Here is a 20116-nt window from a genome sequence, read left to right as displayed (position 1 = left end):
TACTCTCTCTCCTGGGCCACCAGATGGTCCATCATTTCCTGATGTTCCCTAAAACAGAAACAAAGCTGCCTGTTACAAGAAAACATTCGCAGATAGCATTGACTATTTGAGTTAGCTGAATAAGGACTGGTGAAGCCTGACCTTTGGTCCAGGTTTTCCTGTTGGACCTCTGGCACCTCTTCCGCCACGGGGACCCTGTGATCGAGTGTTATTAGCGATAAGCCTTATGCATCATTAGCGTATGTGGAAAAAAGTTTTCTTTTCTGTTGAAAAGATTCAAACTTGTTCATTTACATACCGTTGGACCTCTTTGTCCTCTTGGACCTGCTTTACCAGCAATACCCTAAAAAACAAAACCAACCCTTAAAATTACAACCTTAACATTACAATCAGGGCCTAAAACTAACTTTCAAGCAAAATCACAAATAAGTACAATATAACAAAGACACAAATGAAATAAACAGTGCTTTTCTAGGTTTCTCCTTTTCCACCAAGGCAGTGCTGGTGCCGGTTTGGAGCCGGTGCCTACTCGCGAACCAGTTCTTTGTGTTTCGACAGCCAAAGAACCAGTTCTCGGCCAGTAAAATTGGTTCCAAAGCGGCACCAACTCTTTGCTGGACTAGAACCGTTCTTTTACCACGTCATGTTTACGTCAGGGGCTGGGGGTGGGGTTATTGTCGAACTTCTTCTCGAACGTAACCTCCGTCTATAGTAATCCAGACGAGCAGCACAAATGTGTTCTAAACATCTTCTTCTGACCCCAATATAGGATCGCAAAGCCAGGAGAAACATTTGCAGAAAGACAATGTAGTCCGCCAGTGTAATTGTTATGCTTGAAGTTGGCGCAAGAGTTTCTGGGAAAGCTAAGACGTACACAGTGACGTAACAACGTCGTTTGCTGGGCTCTCTAGTCAGTGGAAAAACAAACAGGTTCTGAGAAGGTTCACAAGTTGAACCAACTTTGAACCAGCACCAGTCCCGAACCAGTTCTTTTTTGGTGGAAAAGGGGTAACAGTAGTTTTCAGGTCCAGAAACTGTACAAATTAAAACATCATTATTAATTAATCCTTATTTAAGTTACAAAAGATATTCTGTCAAGAGCAGTGAGTGATTTTTTCTTTGCCCTTTGTTGTTTGATTAACATTAAAAACATAGACAGAAGCAGGAATATTAGGCTGCTGTCACTTTAAGAGCAAATGCACGGATCTAATATACTGATGCACATGCACTTACTTTCTCAACTGTTTACGTTCACTTAAGACATAACCAATTTTTGTGGCGATGCAGCGCTGGCCCGTCAACTGTCCCGAGTGTTGTTCACGTTCATGCATTGTTTGAATTCATTCAAATGAATACCATTAAAATGTTACTGGTGTTCTGCCGAATAATGCAAACAATCAAATTGTGCCACCAGCAATATATTTTTCATTGTTTTAAGGGTAGGTTTAGGGTAGGGCTAGGTATGGACATTATTAAAGCCTCAAACCACATGAATATGATGCTGGTAGCACAATCTGATAGGTAGCATTTATCACCGGCCAACTGGCGAGTGACACATTTTCAAATAAAAGCATTTGACGCGTGGCGAGCATTAGTTTTTGGCCCTGGTTGCAATAACTGTGAGTTCTAGGACTAGTCAACTTCTGGTATAGGATGTTTGTAATCAGAACCAGAGAAGTACAATAGAGATGGCTCTAGCCAGGCTGTAGCATCCTAAAAGAAATCTAATTTCATAGTAAAATAAAAAAAGCCCTTATACGTACCCTTCCTCCCTTCTCACCATTGGCTCCAGGGAAGCCAGAGAAACCAGTTGAGCCCTGTAGATGGAGACAGATTATTAGGCACATTGAGGAGAGTAGTTTTCAGCTACACAGCATAAATGACACACTTATTTCACTTCAAAAGTATCCAATATTCGTCCCAACCTTTTAAACATGCCAAAAAACTTTGGTCGGTGAGCAAAAGTGAAGCTGTGTTGACACAGAGGATGTCCTTGAGGAATAATTTAACAACATTACTGCTAGTGCTAACATTTGCGAGTGATACTCAGAGGGCTAGCTTTTGGAGTTGATAAACATGAGCAGTGCGTGCTTGTCAGCACAAGGACAGGAGAAAATGAAGGTCGGATTATTTTGGCAGGGAAAGAAGGGGAAGCGGCCCATGCACAATGGAAACGCATCAGTAATTTACTCCACAGGATGGTCGCCTGCACAAGATAATGGAACAGATCAAACAGACAACTGCAAATGCACACACAAAACAATGGAACACTGAGGTGGACCAACAGCAATTTCCCCATCCCCACTGAAAGTCAATGCTAATCACAATGCTCCAGCTCCACTCTGCGTTTTACATTTTCCAAATTATGTATTATTTAAGATATCTGATATCATTTTTTAAAGTGCCCCTTTTATGCTTTTTTGGATATTACCTTTTATGTAATGTGTAATATAGCTGTTTGTGAATGTAAAAGGTCTGCAAAGTTTCAAAGATCAAAGTGAACGATAAATGGATTTATTGTCTCCCAAAATAATCGATTCTGAACTGCCTGCAACGAGTTGTCAGTAATTCCAGTCTCACTTCCTGCATGAACCTACGTAGGTTTGTAACAAATTTGCATAATGCCAGTCTGTGGTCTTCATTGGCTGCCCTACTTTGACCCGCCTTCAAACACAGTATTTGAAGCTGGTTCATGCTGTTGACATGTCAAGAAGACACTGTTTTCTGTGCTGTGAATGCAAATACACTTTCTATGCACTTCCACAAATTGATATGACTCAAACTGATATGATACCTACGCCATAATTTGTTCATATCACTGGGTAAAAAAAGCGCTGAGGAAGCCTCAGGAGCTGAAATTCAGATAAGGTAATGGGCGTTTAGTTTCCTGGATGCGCTGTAAGCGGTAGACCAATCACAACAGACTGTGCTGTCTGACCAATCAGAGCAGAGTAGGCTCTTGGAAAGGAAGGGTTTAGAGAGACTGAATCTTTGAACAAACTGTTTTTTTGAAAAGCGATAATGCTGAAATGTATATAATGAGAAAATTAAAGTGTTTTTTGACTTTGGATGCATGTTAACCTATTGTAGGAGACCTCCAAAACTAAATCAGAAACCTCTAAAATAGTATAATGGGGCACTTTAAATGAAAACAAAAAACAAAGAAACAGCACTTGGAAAGAAGCTGCATGCTTAATCAAAATACTAACATTAGCCCATTAGCATGTTATGATCATGATGAATTTTCAAAAATTCCAAATCCAAATTTTGTAAAAAACTTTGTATATATAACTATTAATAAAATTATATTATTATAATAATAATAATTATTATTATTATAAAAAAATAATTATAAATATTACAGATATTATTATAAATATTATTTAATTATTAGTGTTTTAAAAAATAACTAAGTAAATGTTAGATGACGGAAAAGGTAATCTATGTCAAAACAGAGGAAATGAGAAGAACAATTAAATATCTAAAATATCAACCAATATAAATAGATGAAAAAAAACCCATCAAAACCAGGCGATATGATACTGATATATTGCCATCCTTAATAGGACTGAGAAAGAGAGAGAGATAAAAAAAAAAACCCACTGGACTCAAAAAACCAACTCATCACTTCCAGGGAAAAAAACTCCTCACATACTCTGAACAGAACCCTGAACAGGCCGAACATTACTTTAAAAAAAATGCAGTAGTGGAAAATGGAAACCCAGTGTCAAAATAGCTGACAAAGCAAGTTGTAGACTACTTCAAAATCACTTTCCATAACTTGTTATTCAAACAAAAAACAGGGAATTCAAGCTGTATGAGTGGACTAGCCTGTATACTGAATCAAATTATCGTTTTGTCGATGTTAGCAGGCTGAACTGACTACTGTAAATAAGCTGACAAACATCACAACACAAACTGTTTCTGCCCCGTCTTGGGCTGTTCACAGGCCTGCACTTATTGCATGCTGGGTAGCTGAAGATAAAGCAGTCAGTGTCATGGAGAATGAGTTTATCCTATTAAATCTGTTAACACAGGCGATCAGAGAACAGCAGGCCTTGCATGTCAAACGCAGCGCTTGGCCAAATATAAATAAAGCAGTACAGACAGTGGCACTGTTTATGAGAGATGATAACTTTTGTTCATTAAAGGTTCATGTCTAATTGTTTCATTGCTTTTGTAAATAATGACCTATAGATACTTTTCAAAAAATAAAAATAACTTATGAAAAGTTGATAAAGCAGCAAAAAGAAGCTTGTCAGCACTAACCTTAGGACCTTGTCTTCCTGGGTAGCCAGGCAAACCTGGAACACCAAGTTTTCCCTAAAAACAAAAATAAGAACACATTCTAGGTCTGCACATTTTCATTTGGAGTTTTTAAACAATCATCAGGCCCTATACAGAAACAATAAAGCATTTCAGAATCCTGCACAAACAGCAAAAAACATATGGGAGCTGTAATGGAGTATTTGGCTGCCCTTTAAAACTGGTGTTCAGAATCAATTTAAGAGTTATGAGTTCAGTGTAATTTTAGGTTTTAATTCACACATAAATTAATAATCCCTGACAGACACTTAAGTGCCCCAAAAACACCAGTGTTGATTTTTCCAGGGCTGGTCATTTTAAGTACTTTGCCATTATATTCAACATAATGAGTTTTAAACTGACCTTCTCTCCTGCCGTGCCCATAGGACCAGACTCTCCGGAGGGACCTGATTTACCTTTGGGCCCCTCTGGTCCGTCTTCTCCTCTGGGGCCCAAAACACCACCCTCTCCCTGAACATCAGACACAATGGACAAACATTACACTAGTTTCATAACAAACATAATGGGAAAAACTCAAACAAGTGATAAATGAGTGGTTATGAGTGCTGATTGAAATTAAATGGAACTGAAATGAAATAAGCAAAGTTGTTACTCACCTTGTCACCCTTGAGGCCCATGTCACCCTTGAACCCTGGAAAACCATCTTCTCCCTGAAATCAATCGAACTTAAATCATTTATGTGGAACAATCAGGCAGATAGACAGACAGACAGACAGACAGACAGACAGACAGACAGACAGACAGACAGACAGACAGACAGACAGACAGACAGACAGACAGACAGACAGACAGACAGACAGACAGACAGACAGACAGACAGACAGACAGACAGATAGATAGATAGATAGATAGATAGATAGATAGATAGATAGATAGATAGATAGATAGATAGATAGATAGATAGATAGATAGATAGATAGATAGATAGATAGATAGATAGATAGATAGATAGGATAAATTTCACTACATTTCCAAAGTGAAAATCTGATAAACTGAATAAACTATTAAGAATCTTCTTTCAAAAACTCTATAAGAACATAATGGCTAAATGCTGGCATCTAGTGGCCATAGTGTAACTTGCTGGTTCACGCTAGTTTAGACCGGGAAATTAAATCATATCTAAGATTGTCAGAATGTTAATTTAACAGCCTGTTCTCTCAGAAGTGTTCTTGAATTTTAAATGTTGAGCATAATATTACATATCAAAAACAATATATTTTATAGACATAAAAGTCTTGATTCTTTCTAAATGAAACACTGACACTTGGTGGCCACTGTAGATGATACAGCCAGAACAAGTCACAACATTGTGTATATACTGTACAACAATAATTAGCACATATTGTATTATTACACATATTAAGACAATACTTCAATTTTTTTTTTCTGCTTACATCCAGTCGTAGGTGATTTTGCATTACACCTGACTGAGGCAATTTTGGTGCAGAAAGTCACTGAAATGGTCTTTTAGCTATTGTTCTGTCATCTGTGTGCCTCATTTTAGGGGCTGACCCAAGAGATCATTAGTGGAGACAGAGGACAGGGTAATTTGCTTACCTTCTCGCCTTTGCCGCCCTTCAAGCCACGAATGCCCTCGGCACCCTAAATGGTGACAGAACAATGAATAGAGGCTCTAATGGATAGACTAAGAGCACATAATGTTGATAATAAAGAAAAAGTGAGATGAAGAAAATCAAAGCTGTTTACCTTCACACCTCGGGGGCCGGGATAGCCAATGGACCCCTGGGGACCTGTGTGGCCCTATAGGAAGAGAGCAAATATAATAACACTGAATCAATCTGGATTAATAGAGGGGAATTAGGTTTTAAACTTCTGAAGGGTTCACACATTAAGTGTTAATTAAAGAGACAGCGAAATGGCTTTAATTTGGTTACTGAGCTTTTAGACAGCTGCAAAACAGCCCCTTAAAGGTGTTTAATGGCTTTGCACTTGAAATGTGGTCAATAACTGGAACCCAGAGTGACAATTCATTTCGAGACAAACTAAAAATACACTCACAGCTGCTCCTTTTTCTCCGGGAGGACCCTCTTTCCCAGGATGACCCTGTGCAAGGATAACAAACAAAAGCATCTTCAAGTCTGAAAGTCTTGTGGGTTCAGTGTACAGTAATATACAGTATGAATAGCATTAAAAAATGCCAGTGCTGTGACTATTCCAGTGTAAGAGCCACTTTGTGCAGGAAAAATTATTTTAGGTTTGAGGTAGCAAAAATTTAATTGGAATTTGAAATTTGATTCCAATCCAAGTTTGATTTGATTCGATTCCAAGTAGAATAAAAATATAATTGAATAACATTTACAAATTTTCATGATAAATATGTCATCATACACAACATACACTAAAGTTCAAAATGAAAGGAATGCAAAACTTTCATTCAGCCAGTTAAATTCATCAAAATGAACATCAAAACTACTCAAAAGTGACAGTAAAACATTTACATTGTAATAAAAAATACATTCTATTCATCAAAAATACTGGGAAAAATTTGTTGAGCACCAAATCAGCATATTGGAATTATTTCTGAAGGATCATGTTACAGTTTAAAATATACAGTATTAAAATAGAAAACAGTCATTTTAAATAGTAATATTCCACAATATTTTTGTTTTTACTATATTGTCAGTCAAATAAATGCAGCATAAGAGACTTCTTTCAAGAACATAAAAAATCTTAATAACCCCAAACAGTTTTTTTTTTAATTTGTGAGATGTTTATATATTTTATTTGTGAAATATTATTCATATTTTTATTACAATGAAAAAAGAGAAAACTATTAAATACAATATCTTATTCTCTATTACAATAACATTCCAATAAATACAATACAAATATAAATATATATACTTAGACTATTTACCATCAAATTTTTTTCTTGTAAAATAAACAATACATATTAACTACATTTAAAAAATGTTTTTATATAATTTAGATATTTTTATTTTATAAAAAAGTATTTTTATTCTATACATATTAGATATTAGTTAATAGTTATTAATATTCAATGGCACCTAAATAACTATTAAAAATACAAAATATATATTGAAATAAATAGGCTTATAGAATTTTATGGACCACAGCAGAAGTACAATTATTTTCTCAGAATGCTCTATTTAAAGTCTTCAAAATGGAGTCAATCCACATAAAACAGGCTGTAAAAGTGAAAACAAAGGGCTCCGTTTTTGTTCATTTTGATGAAAGCCCTCTGTTGTGTCTGCAATTCAGTAAATTCCACTTCCTGGCATTCCAATTCAAATTTTCAACTCATGAAATGAAATGAAATTAAATGAAATGCAGCCAACACTTTAATTCTAAATTGTGTGAATAAAATATACATTCCCCTCAAGCCAGGATCATTATCAAGCTAGTTAATGGTTAATGATATGTGATGATGCAAAATATGTTTGATATGAACAGCAGAGAATTAGGGAAAAGTCGACTTACAGGAGGCCCATCAGCCCCAGCCAGCCCATGGAGCCCCTGTTTTCCACCGGGACCCTATGAGAGAGAAAGAAAGAAAGAGGATAAGTGAGAAAAGAAGGAAGAAAGAGAAAAGGGAGGAAAAACACACACAATTAAGGCTGCGATTACTGGCGCGCCCAAGTGATTCGCTGGGCAACTTTTATAAGCAGTTCACTCCTAAAGCACTTCATTTTCATCTTTTTCCTCTTGGTAAGGAAGAGATCTAATCATATGGTACGTCTGGAAACACTCCACCACTACTGGAGTCACATTTCAGACTCTTTCTGGCCTCCTTCCAGGAGCCCTGACAAAATGCTTGTCTGAGAGACTAACCAATGACAGTTTTGTGTGTAAGCATATATCCTGCTTGTTGAAGCATTAGCGAGTCTTGATGTGTGTGTGTGTGTGTGCGCGCGTGTGGTTTTTCTCTAGTCAGCAGTGATCTGAAGGCAACCTACAGCTCAGAAACCGAGGAGTCTGTTGAATCGTTTATAGGGTTAGGGCAGAAAAACGCCGCCTGTAATAACAAAGACGATGGCTGCTGGGGCGAACAGCTCTTATTCACACACTCACTTTCTCTCCAGGTGGACCAATCGGGCCTTGAGGACCAGGCAGACCCTGCAAGACAAGGTTTCCAAAGTTAGACAGTACAACATGGAGACTTCAAGGGAAATCTGATAGTAAAGTTTATATTGGAAAAAGCTATGGGCACCTCTCAGTCAAATCTAAGAAAGAATGTCGAACAGGATACATTATTATGGGTGTCTGTGCGTGAGTGTGTGAATATATGAGTCCAATTACAAACTTATGGAGCCTGGATGTGGATTTAGATTAATAGATCTACCAGTTTTCATTGCATTCTTTCAATGACAGTTGATCATGCTCTACATTTAACTGAATACAAGTGAAAAAAAAAGAGAATTAATGACTCCATGAAGTCATTAAACATGTGTTTTCCTTTTTCTGTGTGGAGGAATTTACAATTGAAATTGGAAGTTTGGGTGTGATATATCGAAGGGGTGGTCTACCTTTTTCTTTTAAACTAGCCACAAGGCTATAGCTACTGTACATCACATCCATTAACATGATTTGCTACTTGCTAGTCAGTTGTGGGTGGTATTGGGGGAGGGTCTTTCTCATTCTACAGAGCAAGGGGATGGGTAGGTTTAAGGTTGAGGGTAGGGTTAGCTGCCTCTAAGGAGCCATTGGGGGCATAAAACACCATCGAGCGCATCTGATTGGACAAACATCTGTGTAGTAGCTACAACATGAATCATCAATAATTTTGGTCCATTTACACTACCGTTCAGAAGTTTAGGGTCAAAACAGTTTACAGTAAAAGTTTGAGTTTTAAGTAACAGCAATATTGTGAAATATTATTACAATTTAAAATAACAGTTTTCTATTTGAATACATTTTATAAGTGATGGCACAGCAAAATTTTCAGCATCATTACTCCAGTTTTCAGTCGCATGATCCTGCAGAATCATTCTGATATGATGATTTGCTGCTCAAGAAACATTTCTTGTTATTATCAATGTTGAAAACAGTTTGTGCTGCTCAATATTTTTGTAGAAACATTAATACATTTTGTTTGCTGGATATTTTAATGAATAGAAAGGTCAAAAGAAGAAAATTTATTTGAAATAGAAGACTTTTGTAGCATTATAAATGTATACAATTTTTTATAATAAATTCCAATTTCATGCATTCTTGCTGAATAAAAGTATTAATTTATGTTTTAAAAAAAGTAATGACCCCTAAGTTTTGAACGGTACTGTATGTATATCTACAAAAGGTTATTTTTGTCAACTTTTAGGAGAACACTGGTGTATAGATGACCTCAAAGATAATAGACAAAGTCTAAAAGCCTTTCATGGTATGTGGGGAAGTGAATTATTCTTGTTTAGAAAAACACAAGTTTTCAGAGAGACAGACAGAGAGAGAAAAGAGCAGACTGACAAAAGTTGATTGATTGACGGATACCTACATGTGGACCGGTGCTACCCTGTTGCCCATGGGGTCCAGGCTCTCCTTGAGGACCCTGTTATAACATTTAATAGAAACACTTTAGTACATAACACAATCATTCCTACACGTCACTTCTCCAGGGAGCCTGACACTTTAGACAGATATGGAAAACAGCCCCAATCCCTCAAACTCCAAAAATACTACTATACTACTACAACAGACATGTGTACTATTGCAAATCCTTCTTTTTCCATTGGCATTTCTTCCTGATTTGCACAGCCTACTGTAATAAAATCTATTATAGCAGCTTTAAACCACTGGGAAAGAGGAAGAGACGCGGAGATGGGTAAAACAAACTGCACACAGTAAGAAAGGCGGTTGTAGTTGAAGTGAGACCTTGAGTGAAAGAAAAGCTGCTAAAATAAGATTAAAAATTTGGTAACACTTTATTTTGATTGTCCACTTTAGACATTTTACTAACTATATGTAACTTTGCAACAATATGTCAACTTATTCTACTAACCCCGAACAGTCTACTAATACTCTAATGAGAGTTAGTTGTAGAGTAGAAGACAAGTTACTTATAGTTAGTAGAGTGTCTAAAGTGGACCATCGGAATAAAGTGTAACACATTTTATTTTACTGAAATTAACTTCAGTGCAAACTAAATTAGTTGATTTGCTAAGAAATTGGACCAAACACTAATACTATACTTGTAATGATGCATAACTGTGAGCTATGTTAATGAAGCGAGACAACAGGAACACCTAATCATGAAATTAACGTTAACACAATCAGCTACGGCACTGTTATGATGATTATTTATTTCGTTTTTAATTAGTCACTCTCATGGACCAACTCCAATCCTTCACAGACCACAATTTGTGAACAACTGAAAAAGAAACAAACAGAATCATGGTGAAAACATTGGCTGTGTTCGAAATCGCCCCCAATACCCTTAAATAGGGCACTATTTATTTGAGGGAACAGCCACTTGCAGTGGTGTCCGAAACCATAGTGGACGTTATTGAGTGCACTCATTCAATCCCATTATTCACCGCAATAATGAGTGTACAACTGATGTACGATCACTGGCTAGAGAACACCCATAATGCACTGTGAGAGTCGCGTGCCAAATGAACTCCCCTGCCCATCCATCCATCCATTTTCCAAACCGCTGGTCAAATGTGGGTACAGCGTAATATCATACAGGTATAAATTCCTTTTTACTTGATTATTATTAAATTGTTTAAGGTTTATAGATAGTTTGATAGAGTTTAAAACAAATATTTTCATTACTACTTGAGTAGCCAGTTTGCTAAGGTTCAAATTATTTTTATACAGCAAGCAAAAGCTATGCAATAGCGCCAGCCCTTCCAGCGCACTCAAGTGTCCGAATTCACTCACTCGTTTTCATTTACTCCCTCAAGTGAACTATATTAGTCGACTAATGTAGAGACTAGTGAATGAGGTTATAGGGGGTGATTTCGAACACAGCCCTCGTATCCCTAGATGAATCCTTGCATATTTTAGTGGCATACTTCATATCTTCTTAATTTCAGCACTTTCTGATCACCCTCCTGTAGCTACAGCAATGGTGCTTCTCTTATCTAATAGTCTTAGATGTGACCCTTGCTCAGGACAACAAATATGTTTCAGAGAGGTCAGAGGTTGTCAGTCACAACAATTAAACAGGAAACTCGTTCATGAGGCCTAAAGCCCATAGGCGGCTCTCTATTCTGTGATAACCACGCTATAAAAGAAGGGGAGAAGAAATCCTTACCATATTTCCTTTAGGGCCAGGTGGTCCATCCAATCCAGGAAGACCCTGCATTTGTATAAAACAGCAGTGTCTAGTTGTGACTTTCAAACTATATGGATAGATGTACAGTAATTAAGGAAGTAATTTGGTGGTACATACACGCTGTCCAGCGGTCCCAGCAGATCCTCTGGGGCCCAGCAGTCCTCTTGGACCCTAATGATTAACAAAAAGGACATGTCATTAGAATTCATTAGACCATTAAACTAAATACAAGAGGTCTTCAACCTTTTTCAGGCCAAAGATCCCTTGGTGGATAGAATATGGAGCATAGACCCTCTTCTACATGTCTGTTGTATTTTGAGTTACAGCATGTTGGAGGACATGGGTTTTCATAATCAGATTACTTTTTTCAAGTAACTGGTAAAGTGATACCCTGGTAATCCAGAGTTCTCGTGAGAGCACAAGTTGAATTTGCTCAGCGAGATACTCTGGTGTTGAGTAATGATGCTCATTAAATATGCCCCTCGATCTGAGCTGCACCAATCACATCGGGTTATCTGATATAGGCGGGCCAGAGGTGAGCTAAACAGATGACGACAGCTCTGTGAAGTCATTAGTAAACATTGCAAGATGGCTATGGATGAATACCAGTTGTTTGAAACGGCTTTGGCCGCTACAATGAACGAGTTAGACTTGGCTTTTTATCTAAAACAGGAACAGAAGACGCCGCTAGAATCGTTCCTTTGCAAGAAGGACGTTTTTGCTGTTTTGCCGACCGGATACAGTAAGAGTATAATCTACCACAGTTAGCTCTGCTGGTAGCTAAGCGTATGGGGTTTATTGTTGTGATTGGTCGTAGTGTTATCCAATTGAGTGCAGTGAGATTTTCAAATACATGCTTGGTGCCGCCCCTCGAGCTCGCCGATTTTCATTAGTCGACGCCAGACCATTAATCTTTTAGATTTAGGTCTGGATTTCCTGGCTAGTAAAGTGATGCATTCCTTTTAAATTTACAACAATTTTTTTTACTTTTTTAAATAATTTAGGCAACTTACTTTGTTTTCCCATGTATTGACTGATTTATCGTCCACACCAGCGGACGATATCATTCTGTTTACTCTAATAATTACTCTAAATAAACATCACATTTGTTTTTCATTTTTTTAAACTGCAGAAGAATAGGACACGGAAGACAAAACTCTATATTCAGCAATCTACAATGGCAGCACAGCTGAAAAGTTTGTTTGAGCTGCGCCCTCTACTGTACAGGCGGGAATTTACATTTCCTTCAGCCTGAGGCTTATTCATTTCACTTTGGCTGTGAAAAGGGCCTTTTACATTTGCCAAAAACAGAACTTTTTTTTTGTAGTTAGAAAAAAAAAATGCTACATGTCAACTAACTCTCTAAATAAAAAAACGCTTCAGTGCGCCGACGCACTGGTGAAGCTTAACAGGTTAAAGTATTAGTAGGCTGCCAGCCTAATATCTGCTAACACTTTATTTTGATAGTCCCCAACAGTCATTCTCCTAACCCGACCACCATTAACCTTAAACTTTAAACCTTAAACTCTCTAATGAGAGTTCGTTGATAAGTAGTTGCAAAGTTGCTTATAGCTAGTAGAATGTCTGAAGTGGACTGTCTAAATAAATTGTATCCTATTTTGGTTTAATGCTTATTTTATTCAGTCATTGTTTTAGTCAGTCACATTTAAGTGTCTACTTTGTGATCTAGACTGGTTAAAGCTTCAATAATATCTGCATACTGTGTTTTGATTAAAGGTGGGGTAAGCAATATTTGAAAAAAGCTGTCTGAAGTTGGTCGGACCGACACAACCAGACACAACAACAAACGTGTAGCCAATCAGCATTAGGGGGCGTATGATGGTGGAGGAGAGAGAAGAACGAGCAAGAGGAAGATTTGAAGACTGTAGAAAGAGAGATGGCTGAGAGACATTACAAAAGTAAAAACGTCATAAGAATATCACTGGAAAATGAAGGGTAATGATCAGGAAACAGTTTTAGGACCCATGTAAATATTAGAAAAGCGCTGAAGAGAGCTAAGAGGGAAGGCCTGAAAACAGACGCGGAGGTTGATTCCACTCCATACGTGAGTAACACTGGTTTTGAGTGTCATTGTTTGTCTGGAACAACAAACTCTTGTTTGTATTTACTCTTGTGTATGTATGTTCATTTTTTGTGCTTCCTTGTTGTTTGTTCATCATCTTTGCTTAATTTTTCGCGAAGCTTTATTTTGTTGCGCTTCTACTACGATAAATAGACATCCACTCTTGCAATGCGTGTAATGGAGGCCAGCTAGTGAGAGTTGTGCAGGCTGATGACTGCTAAAGAATGTTTACTGTTTAGCGTCCTTGTTAGTGCACCCGCCTTGCCATGCCAGGCGATCGGGGTTTGAGACGGAGCAAGGATTGGAGGCGGAGCAAGGAAGAGAGGGGTGTGTTTGTTTGGGTTGATTTCAAATATCAACAATGTTCAGCAATGACTTTGAGAAATAACATACTACACCTTTAAGTCAGAGAAACATATTAAAATAATGTAAAGGGAAGATAAAGGTTAATTATTATTTTTACAGTCAGAACAGAACATGAGGTTTAAGAAAGGAAACCCTAAAATTAATTGTTTATTACTTCATTTAAAATGGTTTAGAGACAACTATGTGAAACAGAAACAAAGGCAAATTAGGTTTTTGCTATCGACCCAAAGGTTCACCGAATCAGCTGTGGGACTCGATCCAATTAGATTCCACTTCTTCAGGGCTGATTCTGTTATTTGTTAGATTTCTGCTGATGGAGTATTTAGTCAAAGAGTGAGTGAAATGTGTGAGACCATTAGTGTGTCGTGAGAAACAGAGAAAGAAAGAGAGAGGTTGAAAATAGAAAACTGCAGCACTCCCTTTCATTACATAGCCATTATCTCAATGAGCAATGAGCAACAAATACTGAGATTTGAGGTGGAAAGAGCAGGGTGGGGCACACCTCAGGAAGAGTGATTATAGTTAGGCATAAAGTGAGGTGATTAACCTTCATTTTCTTTTCTGAAAGATCCACAAAGTCTCAAAAACATAGTTAATATAGATAGTATCAAGTTGATACTTCATGACTTTTCCTAATTGGATTATAAAAAAAAGGTAATATTACTTGTCTTTGGGGTCTCAGCGTTATACAGTACCATCAGTAAAAAATTAAATTGTTTTTGAAAGAAGTCTCTTATTCTCACCAAGGCTGCATTTAACTGATCAAAAATACAGTAAAAACAGTAATATTGTCAAATGTTATTACTATTTAAAATGGCTGTTTTCTATTTAAATGTATTTTAAATTGTAATTTATTCCTGTGATGGCAAAGCTGAGTTTTCAGCATCAATACTCCAGTGTTCAGTGTCACATGATCTTTCAGAAATCATTCTGATTTGATGATTTGGTATCTATGTTGAAAACAGTTTTGCTGCTTAACATGATTGTGGAACCAGATACATCAAGGATTCTTTGATTACTAGACAGTTCAACAGAACAGCATTTATTTAAAATAGAAAACTTATTTCATTACGGTATAAAATTATTAATTACTTTCAAGAAAAAAAATCTTACTGACCTCAAAAATTTGTATTTGTTTGATTTGTATTGCTCTACAATGCATTTATTTATTAATTTATGTATTTTTTGAAGAAAACAGAAGCTTGTTTATGATATTGGATTACTGTCATAAAGCCTACAGTGTGATACAAAAACAGGGTTAAAGCTTCAAACATTATGTCTACTAAGCCTTGATTAGTTCACATGAAAACATTCAAATAATTTGAAGGGAAAACATGTGAAGTGAATACAAAAGTTCAAAGTCAAAAAGGAGATGCTTACACTTTCTCCTGGCATTCCCCTCTGTCCGATCTCACCATCCTCACCCTGCAGACAAGAGCACAAACACACTTGCCAACAGCACTGCAGCCCAGTAGAAGTACATACAAATAAATAAATAAAATGAGATATTGGTGTGTCAATTGGACAAACGCACCCTTGGTCCGTCCTCTCCTGGAGGGCCTGGTAGGCCGATGGGACCCATCTCACCCTGAAGGAAAACGAAAGAGATGAAATGACAGAGAGAGAAAAATAGTAAATGTATTATTACCGTCCCTGCCTGCCTGTTTTTGGCTCAGTGCATTGTTAGGGCTCATGATCACTATTTATAAGACTGCATCCCTATAAGAAGAGGATATAACATAGCGGGGCCTGTAATTACCCAGGGCAGGATTAGGAGGACAGCACTCAGGCTGGAAATATACACAGCTCCCTGTGATCTGCGGGCCTCTTTCACTACACCAGCCCAGGCCAAGCAAGCCACACTCTGCTGTGCCTAGCCTTCATTTGCCAGAGGAGCACTAGCACGCCAAACAGCCCCCCTTGCCACTATAATGAGGTCAACTTCACCCGCCACTATGACTGTCAGCACGCGAAACAAAACGTACAGCGGCAGACATGGAACATTTTTATAATGTACAAGTCTTGGTCTTGGCAGGAGCCGCCAAGAAGCTTTTTCAAGTGGAGTTAACTAAATACAGTAGATTTCTGTAGGAAAACTGCTGCTGAGGATTAAAAGGAAACCAGGCAAGAATTGTTCCCATAATCATAAAGCGCTGTTTGAGACAAGCTGGAAGTTTGATAATTGAGCATTAAAAGACATTTTTTCCTCACGGGTGGTGGTCAGGCTTGCGTTCTGCTGTCTAGAACGATTCGGTTTCAGTTCAACTATTACATCAATGATGCGAAACTAAGTATGAGGTTTCTTAAGAATAGCTCAGCACTTACTCTGTGTCCCTTATCACCAGGTAAGCCAGGAAGCCCATCAAATCCTCGGTCCCCCTGTTAGACAGCGATCGCAATGAGAATAAAAATAGAGCTGTCAAAGTTAACAATGCATAAAGTTTACTGTTTTAGTGCACTTATATACAAATATTCTATGTGATTCGACTTGATCACAATTAATTGCATGTCAAATTAAAATGTGTAATCATGAATATTATTTATTATAACAAAAAAGGTATAATGGTATTTATAAAGGTATAAATGAATAATTACAGCCATTAAACATTATATTTGAAAGCTATTTTAGGCCTAAACGGCATATTATCAGTTTTTGTTTATCATTTAGAGAACAATTAATCTTACCACAACTTTTAATTTTAACTTTAACGTTAACTTTTAATCATCATATAATTCCATTATAATAAATAAATGTTGCATTAATCGCATTATAATTGTTGTTTATTATTATTTTAAATTTAACGGGTACAAATTAACTCATTAATTCAAAATCAATAATTATATGACAGACACACAGTAACAAACACTCCCTACTGATTTTCAATATAGAAGAAGCGGTTCCGAAACCACAAGTGCTAACTGTGTTAAAGTGGAGTCAGAGATGATTTTACCTTGGCTCCTGGTTCTCCAGGAATTCCTCTGGCTCCATCGGCTCCATTTCGGCCCTGTAAAACCAGGTCACATCATCAGCCCGATGCTATGTGCTACGAGCATGTTAATGTGCTTAACATATGTTTTAAACAACTGCAGAATCGATGCGAGACAGGAGATGACGTGAAGTGAGCGAATACACCCAAAGACAACCTAAATAAGGTGTGTTGAGTCTACAGCACGTTTGAGTACCGAGTTATTGTGGCAATTTGACTCATTTATAACTAAACTGTGAATAAACTGTGTCAAAGGAGAATCTGAGAAACGTTTGGCACTAAAACTGGCAGATGTGGATGCGGATCCAATGGACATCTGTCATTCTGTTAAGCTGAAACAGGTAAATTAAGGTCAAGGCTAATGGACACAGACAGTTTCACGGAAAATCTGGTGCATGGTTGGAGAGCGAACAGTAGGCTACTTGCGTAAAGCCTTTCAGCTTCACTTTGCCAGAGTACTTCAGCAGCAGTATTGTAGATGTATTATGTATATGTCACCTTTTTGCCTTTTCAACTCTAATGTCATGTCGTGTGGCAGACCAGAGACTAAATGACAGCATGAGCAGAATTTTCCAATTCTTACCCTCTTGCCTGATTTTCCAGGTGATCCAGTAGGGCCTTGAAGTCCTCTTGGCCCCTAAAAAAAAAACACATAAACTTCTGTAATGAAAGCGTCTACTGATAAATGGCAAGTAAAAAAAAAAACTAAAAAAAAAACGGTGAAATCATTATTTTGAAAACGTTTGCCAAAAGCGTTTTTTTCTGTAAAGTAACACTTAAAGTTCAATACTTTTTCCTCACCATCAGCTGACTGAGATTCTGTGCTCCAGAGTTAGAAGCACATATGTTTTTTACACTAGAAAGTGCTATTTAACTGCGGACAAGTATTTATCCCCCAACATATTTTGCATTCAATTGCATATAAGCTATACATCGAAAAGGAGCAAGCTAATTGTTTTGACAGCGTTAAAGTTTATGGCGGTAACATCTGTGGGTTCCAAGACAGAGCAAATCTCTGACGCAACACCCAAATTCTGTTCATTTATCCGCAACAAATAATGACTACAATTGGATTCCACTGAAGCACTTTGGTTTATTTCTTGTTTAAAAGCAGTATTTTGATGCGTTTAAAAACATAATTTGAGTGGGCTAAAAGCACTCTAAGCATGACACATGCTTTCCACAACTACAAAATATCCTACAATGTAGCGCATCTTAAATATACCTTTAATTATCCAAAAACTTAATTTTAATCATAAATTAAGAAAACACATTAAATAAATAATAAAACAAAGTGATTATATGATTATGTAATGTGCTTATCGTATAATAACATTACCCTCAACCCAAGCTGACAAGTACACTACCATTCAACAGTTTGGGCTCAGTAAGGTTTATTTATTTATTTTGAAAGGGATACTTTTATTCATCAAGGATGAATTAAAATGATCAACAGTGACCGTAAAGACATTTCAAATGTTACAATATTTCTGTTTTAAATAAATGCTGTTCTTTTGTCAGTCACTGTCCACTGAAATATTAAGTAGCACAACTGTTTTCAACATTGATAATAATAAGAAATGTTTCATTTCAGCATATTAGAGTGATTTCTGAAGGATCATGTTACACTGACGACTGGAGTAATGATGCTGAAAATTCAGCTTTACCATCACAGGAATAAATTACATTTAAAAATGTGAAATACTTCACAATATTACTGTTTGGTCAATTAAACAGCCTTGGTGAGCATAAGAAACTTCTTTCAAAAACTGTTGATGGGTAGTGTAAATAGGAAACACTAGAAAAATGTCTCTCTGTCTATACTGTAAATCAAAATTACACGAATGAAAGTAGTTAAAACAGGACTCTAAAGTCTAAAGAGAAAGTCACCTGTGGGCCAGGATCTCCACTTTCTCCTTTAGCACCATTTGCACCAGGACCACCCTGAAACACACACATACAGATTAGTTTTACGTCTCACACACCTTTCTAAACACCAATATCATATGCGCGGAGCTGTGTTTGGGTCACACGCTGGCAACCCAAACACATTCCTCTGCCATTGCTTTTAAAGGGCATTTGATTTGGAGGCAGCTGTAGAAAAGAATGAGAGGAATTCTGTGGGCATTCTTAGAATGATTCATCTCAAGCGGATGAAATACAGCAACACACAAATTACAAAAGAAATTTGAGAAAGGAATGTGAAAATTAACAGCAGAGACAGCCTGAAAGCACATCAGCACAGAAGAACTGTTCATTTTCTGGTCATAAATCACTGCAAGATGAATGTAACATATGTTCCTATCAGTGTTTGTGTGATGTCAACTGGAGGAAGTTGGGTTCAAAAGGAAGATATGGGAAAAGAAAAAGAGACATTTATGAACGTAAATCTTGGCATGCATGTGGCTTTTAGATGATGTTTATTTAAGCAGCAGGCGGCTCATCTGTGTTCCTCATCTATATTCAAAGTAATAAATAAATAAAATGTTTTAAACTAAACAAGCGTCGCAATTCCTGAACTTTTTGTTCACAACTTAATTTCATTGTGTGCAATATATTTTTACATAGTTTGTAAAATTGTTTAATTAATTAATTTACTGTTACGACTACATGAATAATTTCCGTAAACTATAATCAGATTACAAAAATCCAGATTCAGACTGTCATATATATATATACATATATATTGCTTTAAATAAGTATCTTTATTTCTTGTTGTATGAATTAAAGAACGTTAGGTAAAAAGCTAAATTTTGTTTAAAAAAAATTGTGGTTCTATTCAGTAATATAATTGAGTAACATTGTTTTATTTTGCTGAAAATGCATAATTTAATTGCATTTAATTGTTTTCCTAAATATTGAGCATTTTTATGTATGTCAGTTAGAGATGGGACACTTACCACGGGGCCGGAGCGTCCTGTCAATCCCATTGGACCAGGTGGTCCCCGCATAGTCAACTACAGGGCCGAAAAAAAGAAAAAAAAAGATTGCAAAGCTGACATTAACTGCAGTAGAGTACATAAGTTATATTACTGGCAACTGGTACATTTCCATGTACCATAGAGTGTTATGAGAGCTATAAACCTGCCTTGGTTTTAA

General features: G+C 36.9%; 1 protein-coding gene across 1 annotated transcript in view; it reads right to left on the bottom strand.

Moving 5' to 3' along the window:
* The window catches only part of col11a1b (collagen, type XI, alpha 1b), an 86578-nt gene that overhangs the window by 30378 nt on the left and 36084 nt on the right, over positions 1–20116 (bottom strand). Inside the window, exons 14-35 of the mRNA XM_079875767.1 lie at positions 19918–19974; positions 18908–18961; positions 17601–17654; positions 16982–17035; positions 16356–16409; positions 15565–15618; positions 15411–15455; positions 11699–11752; positions 11561–11605; positions 9797–9850; positions 8380–8424; positions 7789–7842; positions 6346–6390; positions 6034–6087; positions 5884–5928; positions 4923–4976; positions 4669–4776; positions 4270–4323; positions 1764–1817; positions 299–343; positions 142–195; positions 4–48 (exon numbers count right to left, since the gene is read on the bottom strand). Coding sequence (XP_079731893.1) covers positions 4–48; positions 142–195; positions 299–343; positions 1764–1817; positions 4270–4323; positions 4669–4776; positions 4923–4976; positions 5884–5928; positions 6034–6087; positions 6346–6390; positions 7789–7842; positions 8380–8424; positions 9797–9850; positions 11561–11605; positions 11699–11752; positions 15411–15455; positions 15565–15618; positions 16356–16409; positions 16982–17035; positions 17601–17654; positions 18908–18961; positions 19918–19974 — 1182 coding nt within the window. The remainder of the gene's footprint in view (positions 1–3; positions 49–141; positions 196–298; positions 344–1763; positions 1818–4269; positions 4324–4668; positions 4777–4922; positions 4977–5883; positions 5929–6033; positions 6088–6345; positions 6391–7788; positions 7843–8379; positions 8425–9796; positions 9851–11560; positions 11606–11698; positions 11753–15410; positions 15456–15564; positions 15619–16355; positions 16410–16981; positions 17036–17600; positions 17655–18907; positions 18962–19917; positions 19975–20116) is intronic.

This window comes from Squalius cephalus (genome assembly GCF_949319135.1).
Source record: "Squalius cephalus genome assembly, chromosome: 7".
In the NCBI taxonomy this organism is placed as follows: Eukaryota; Metazoa; Chordata; class Actinopteri; order Cypriniformes; family Leuciscidae; genus Squalius; species Squalius cephalus.
This window is presented reverse-complemented; position numbering and strand designations above follow the sequence as displayed.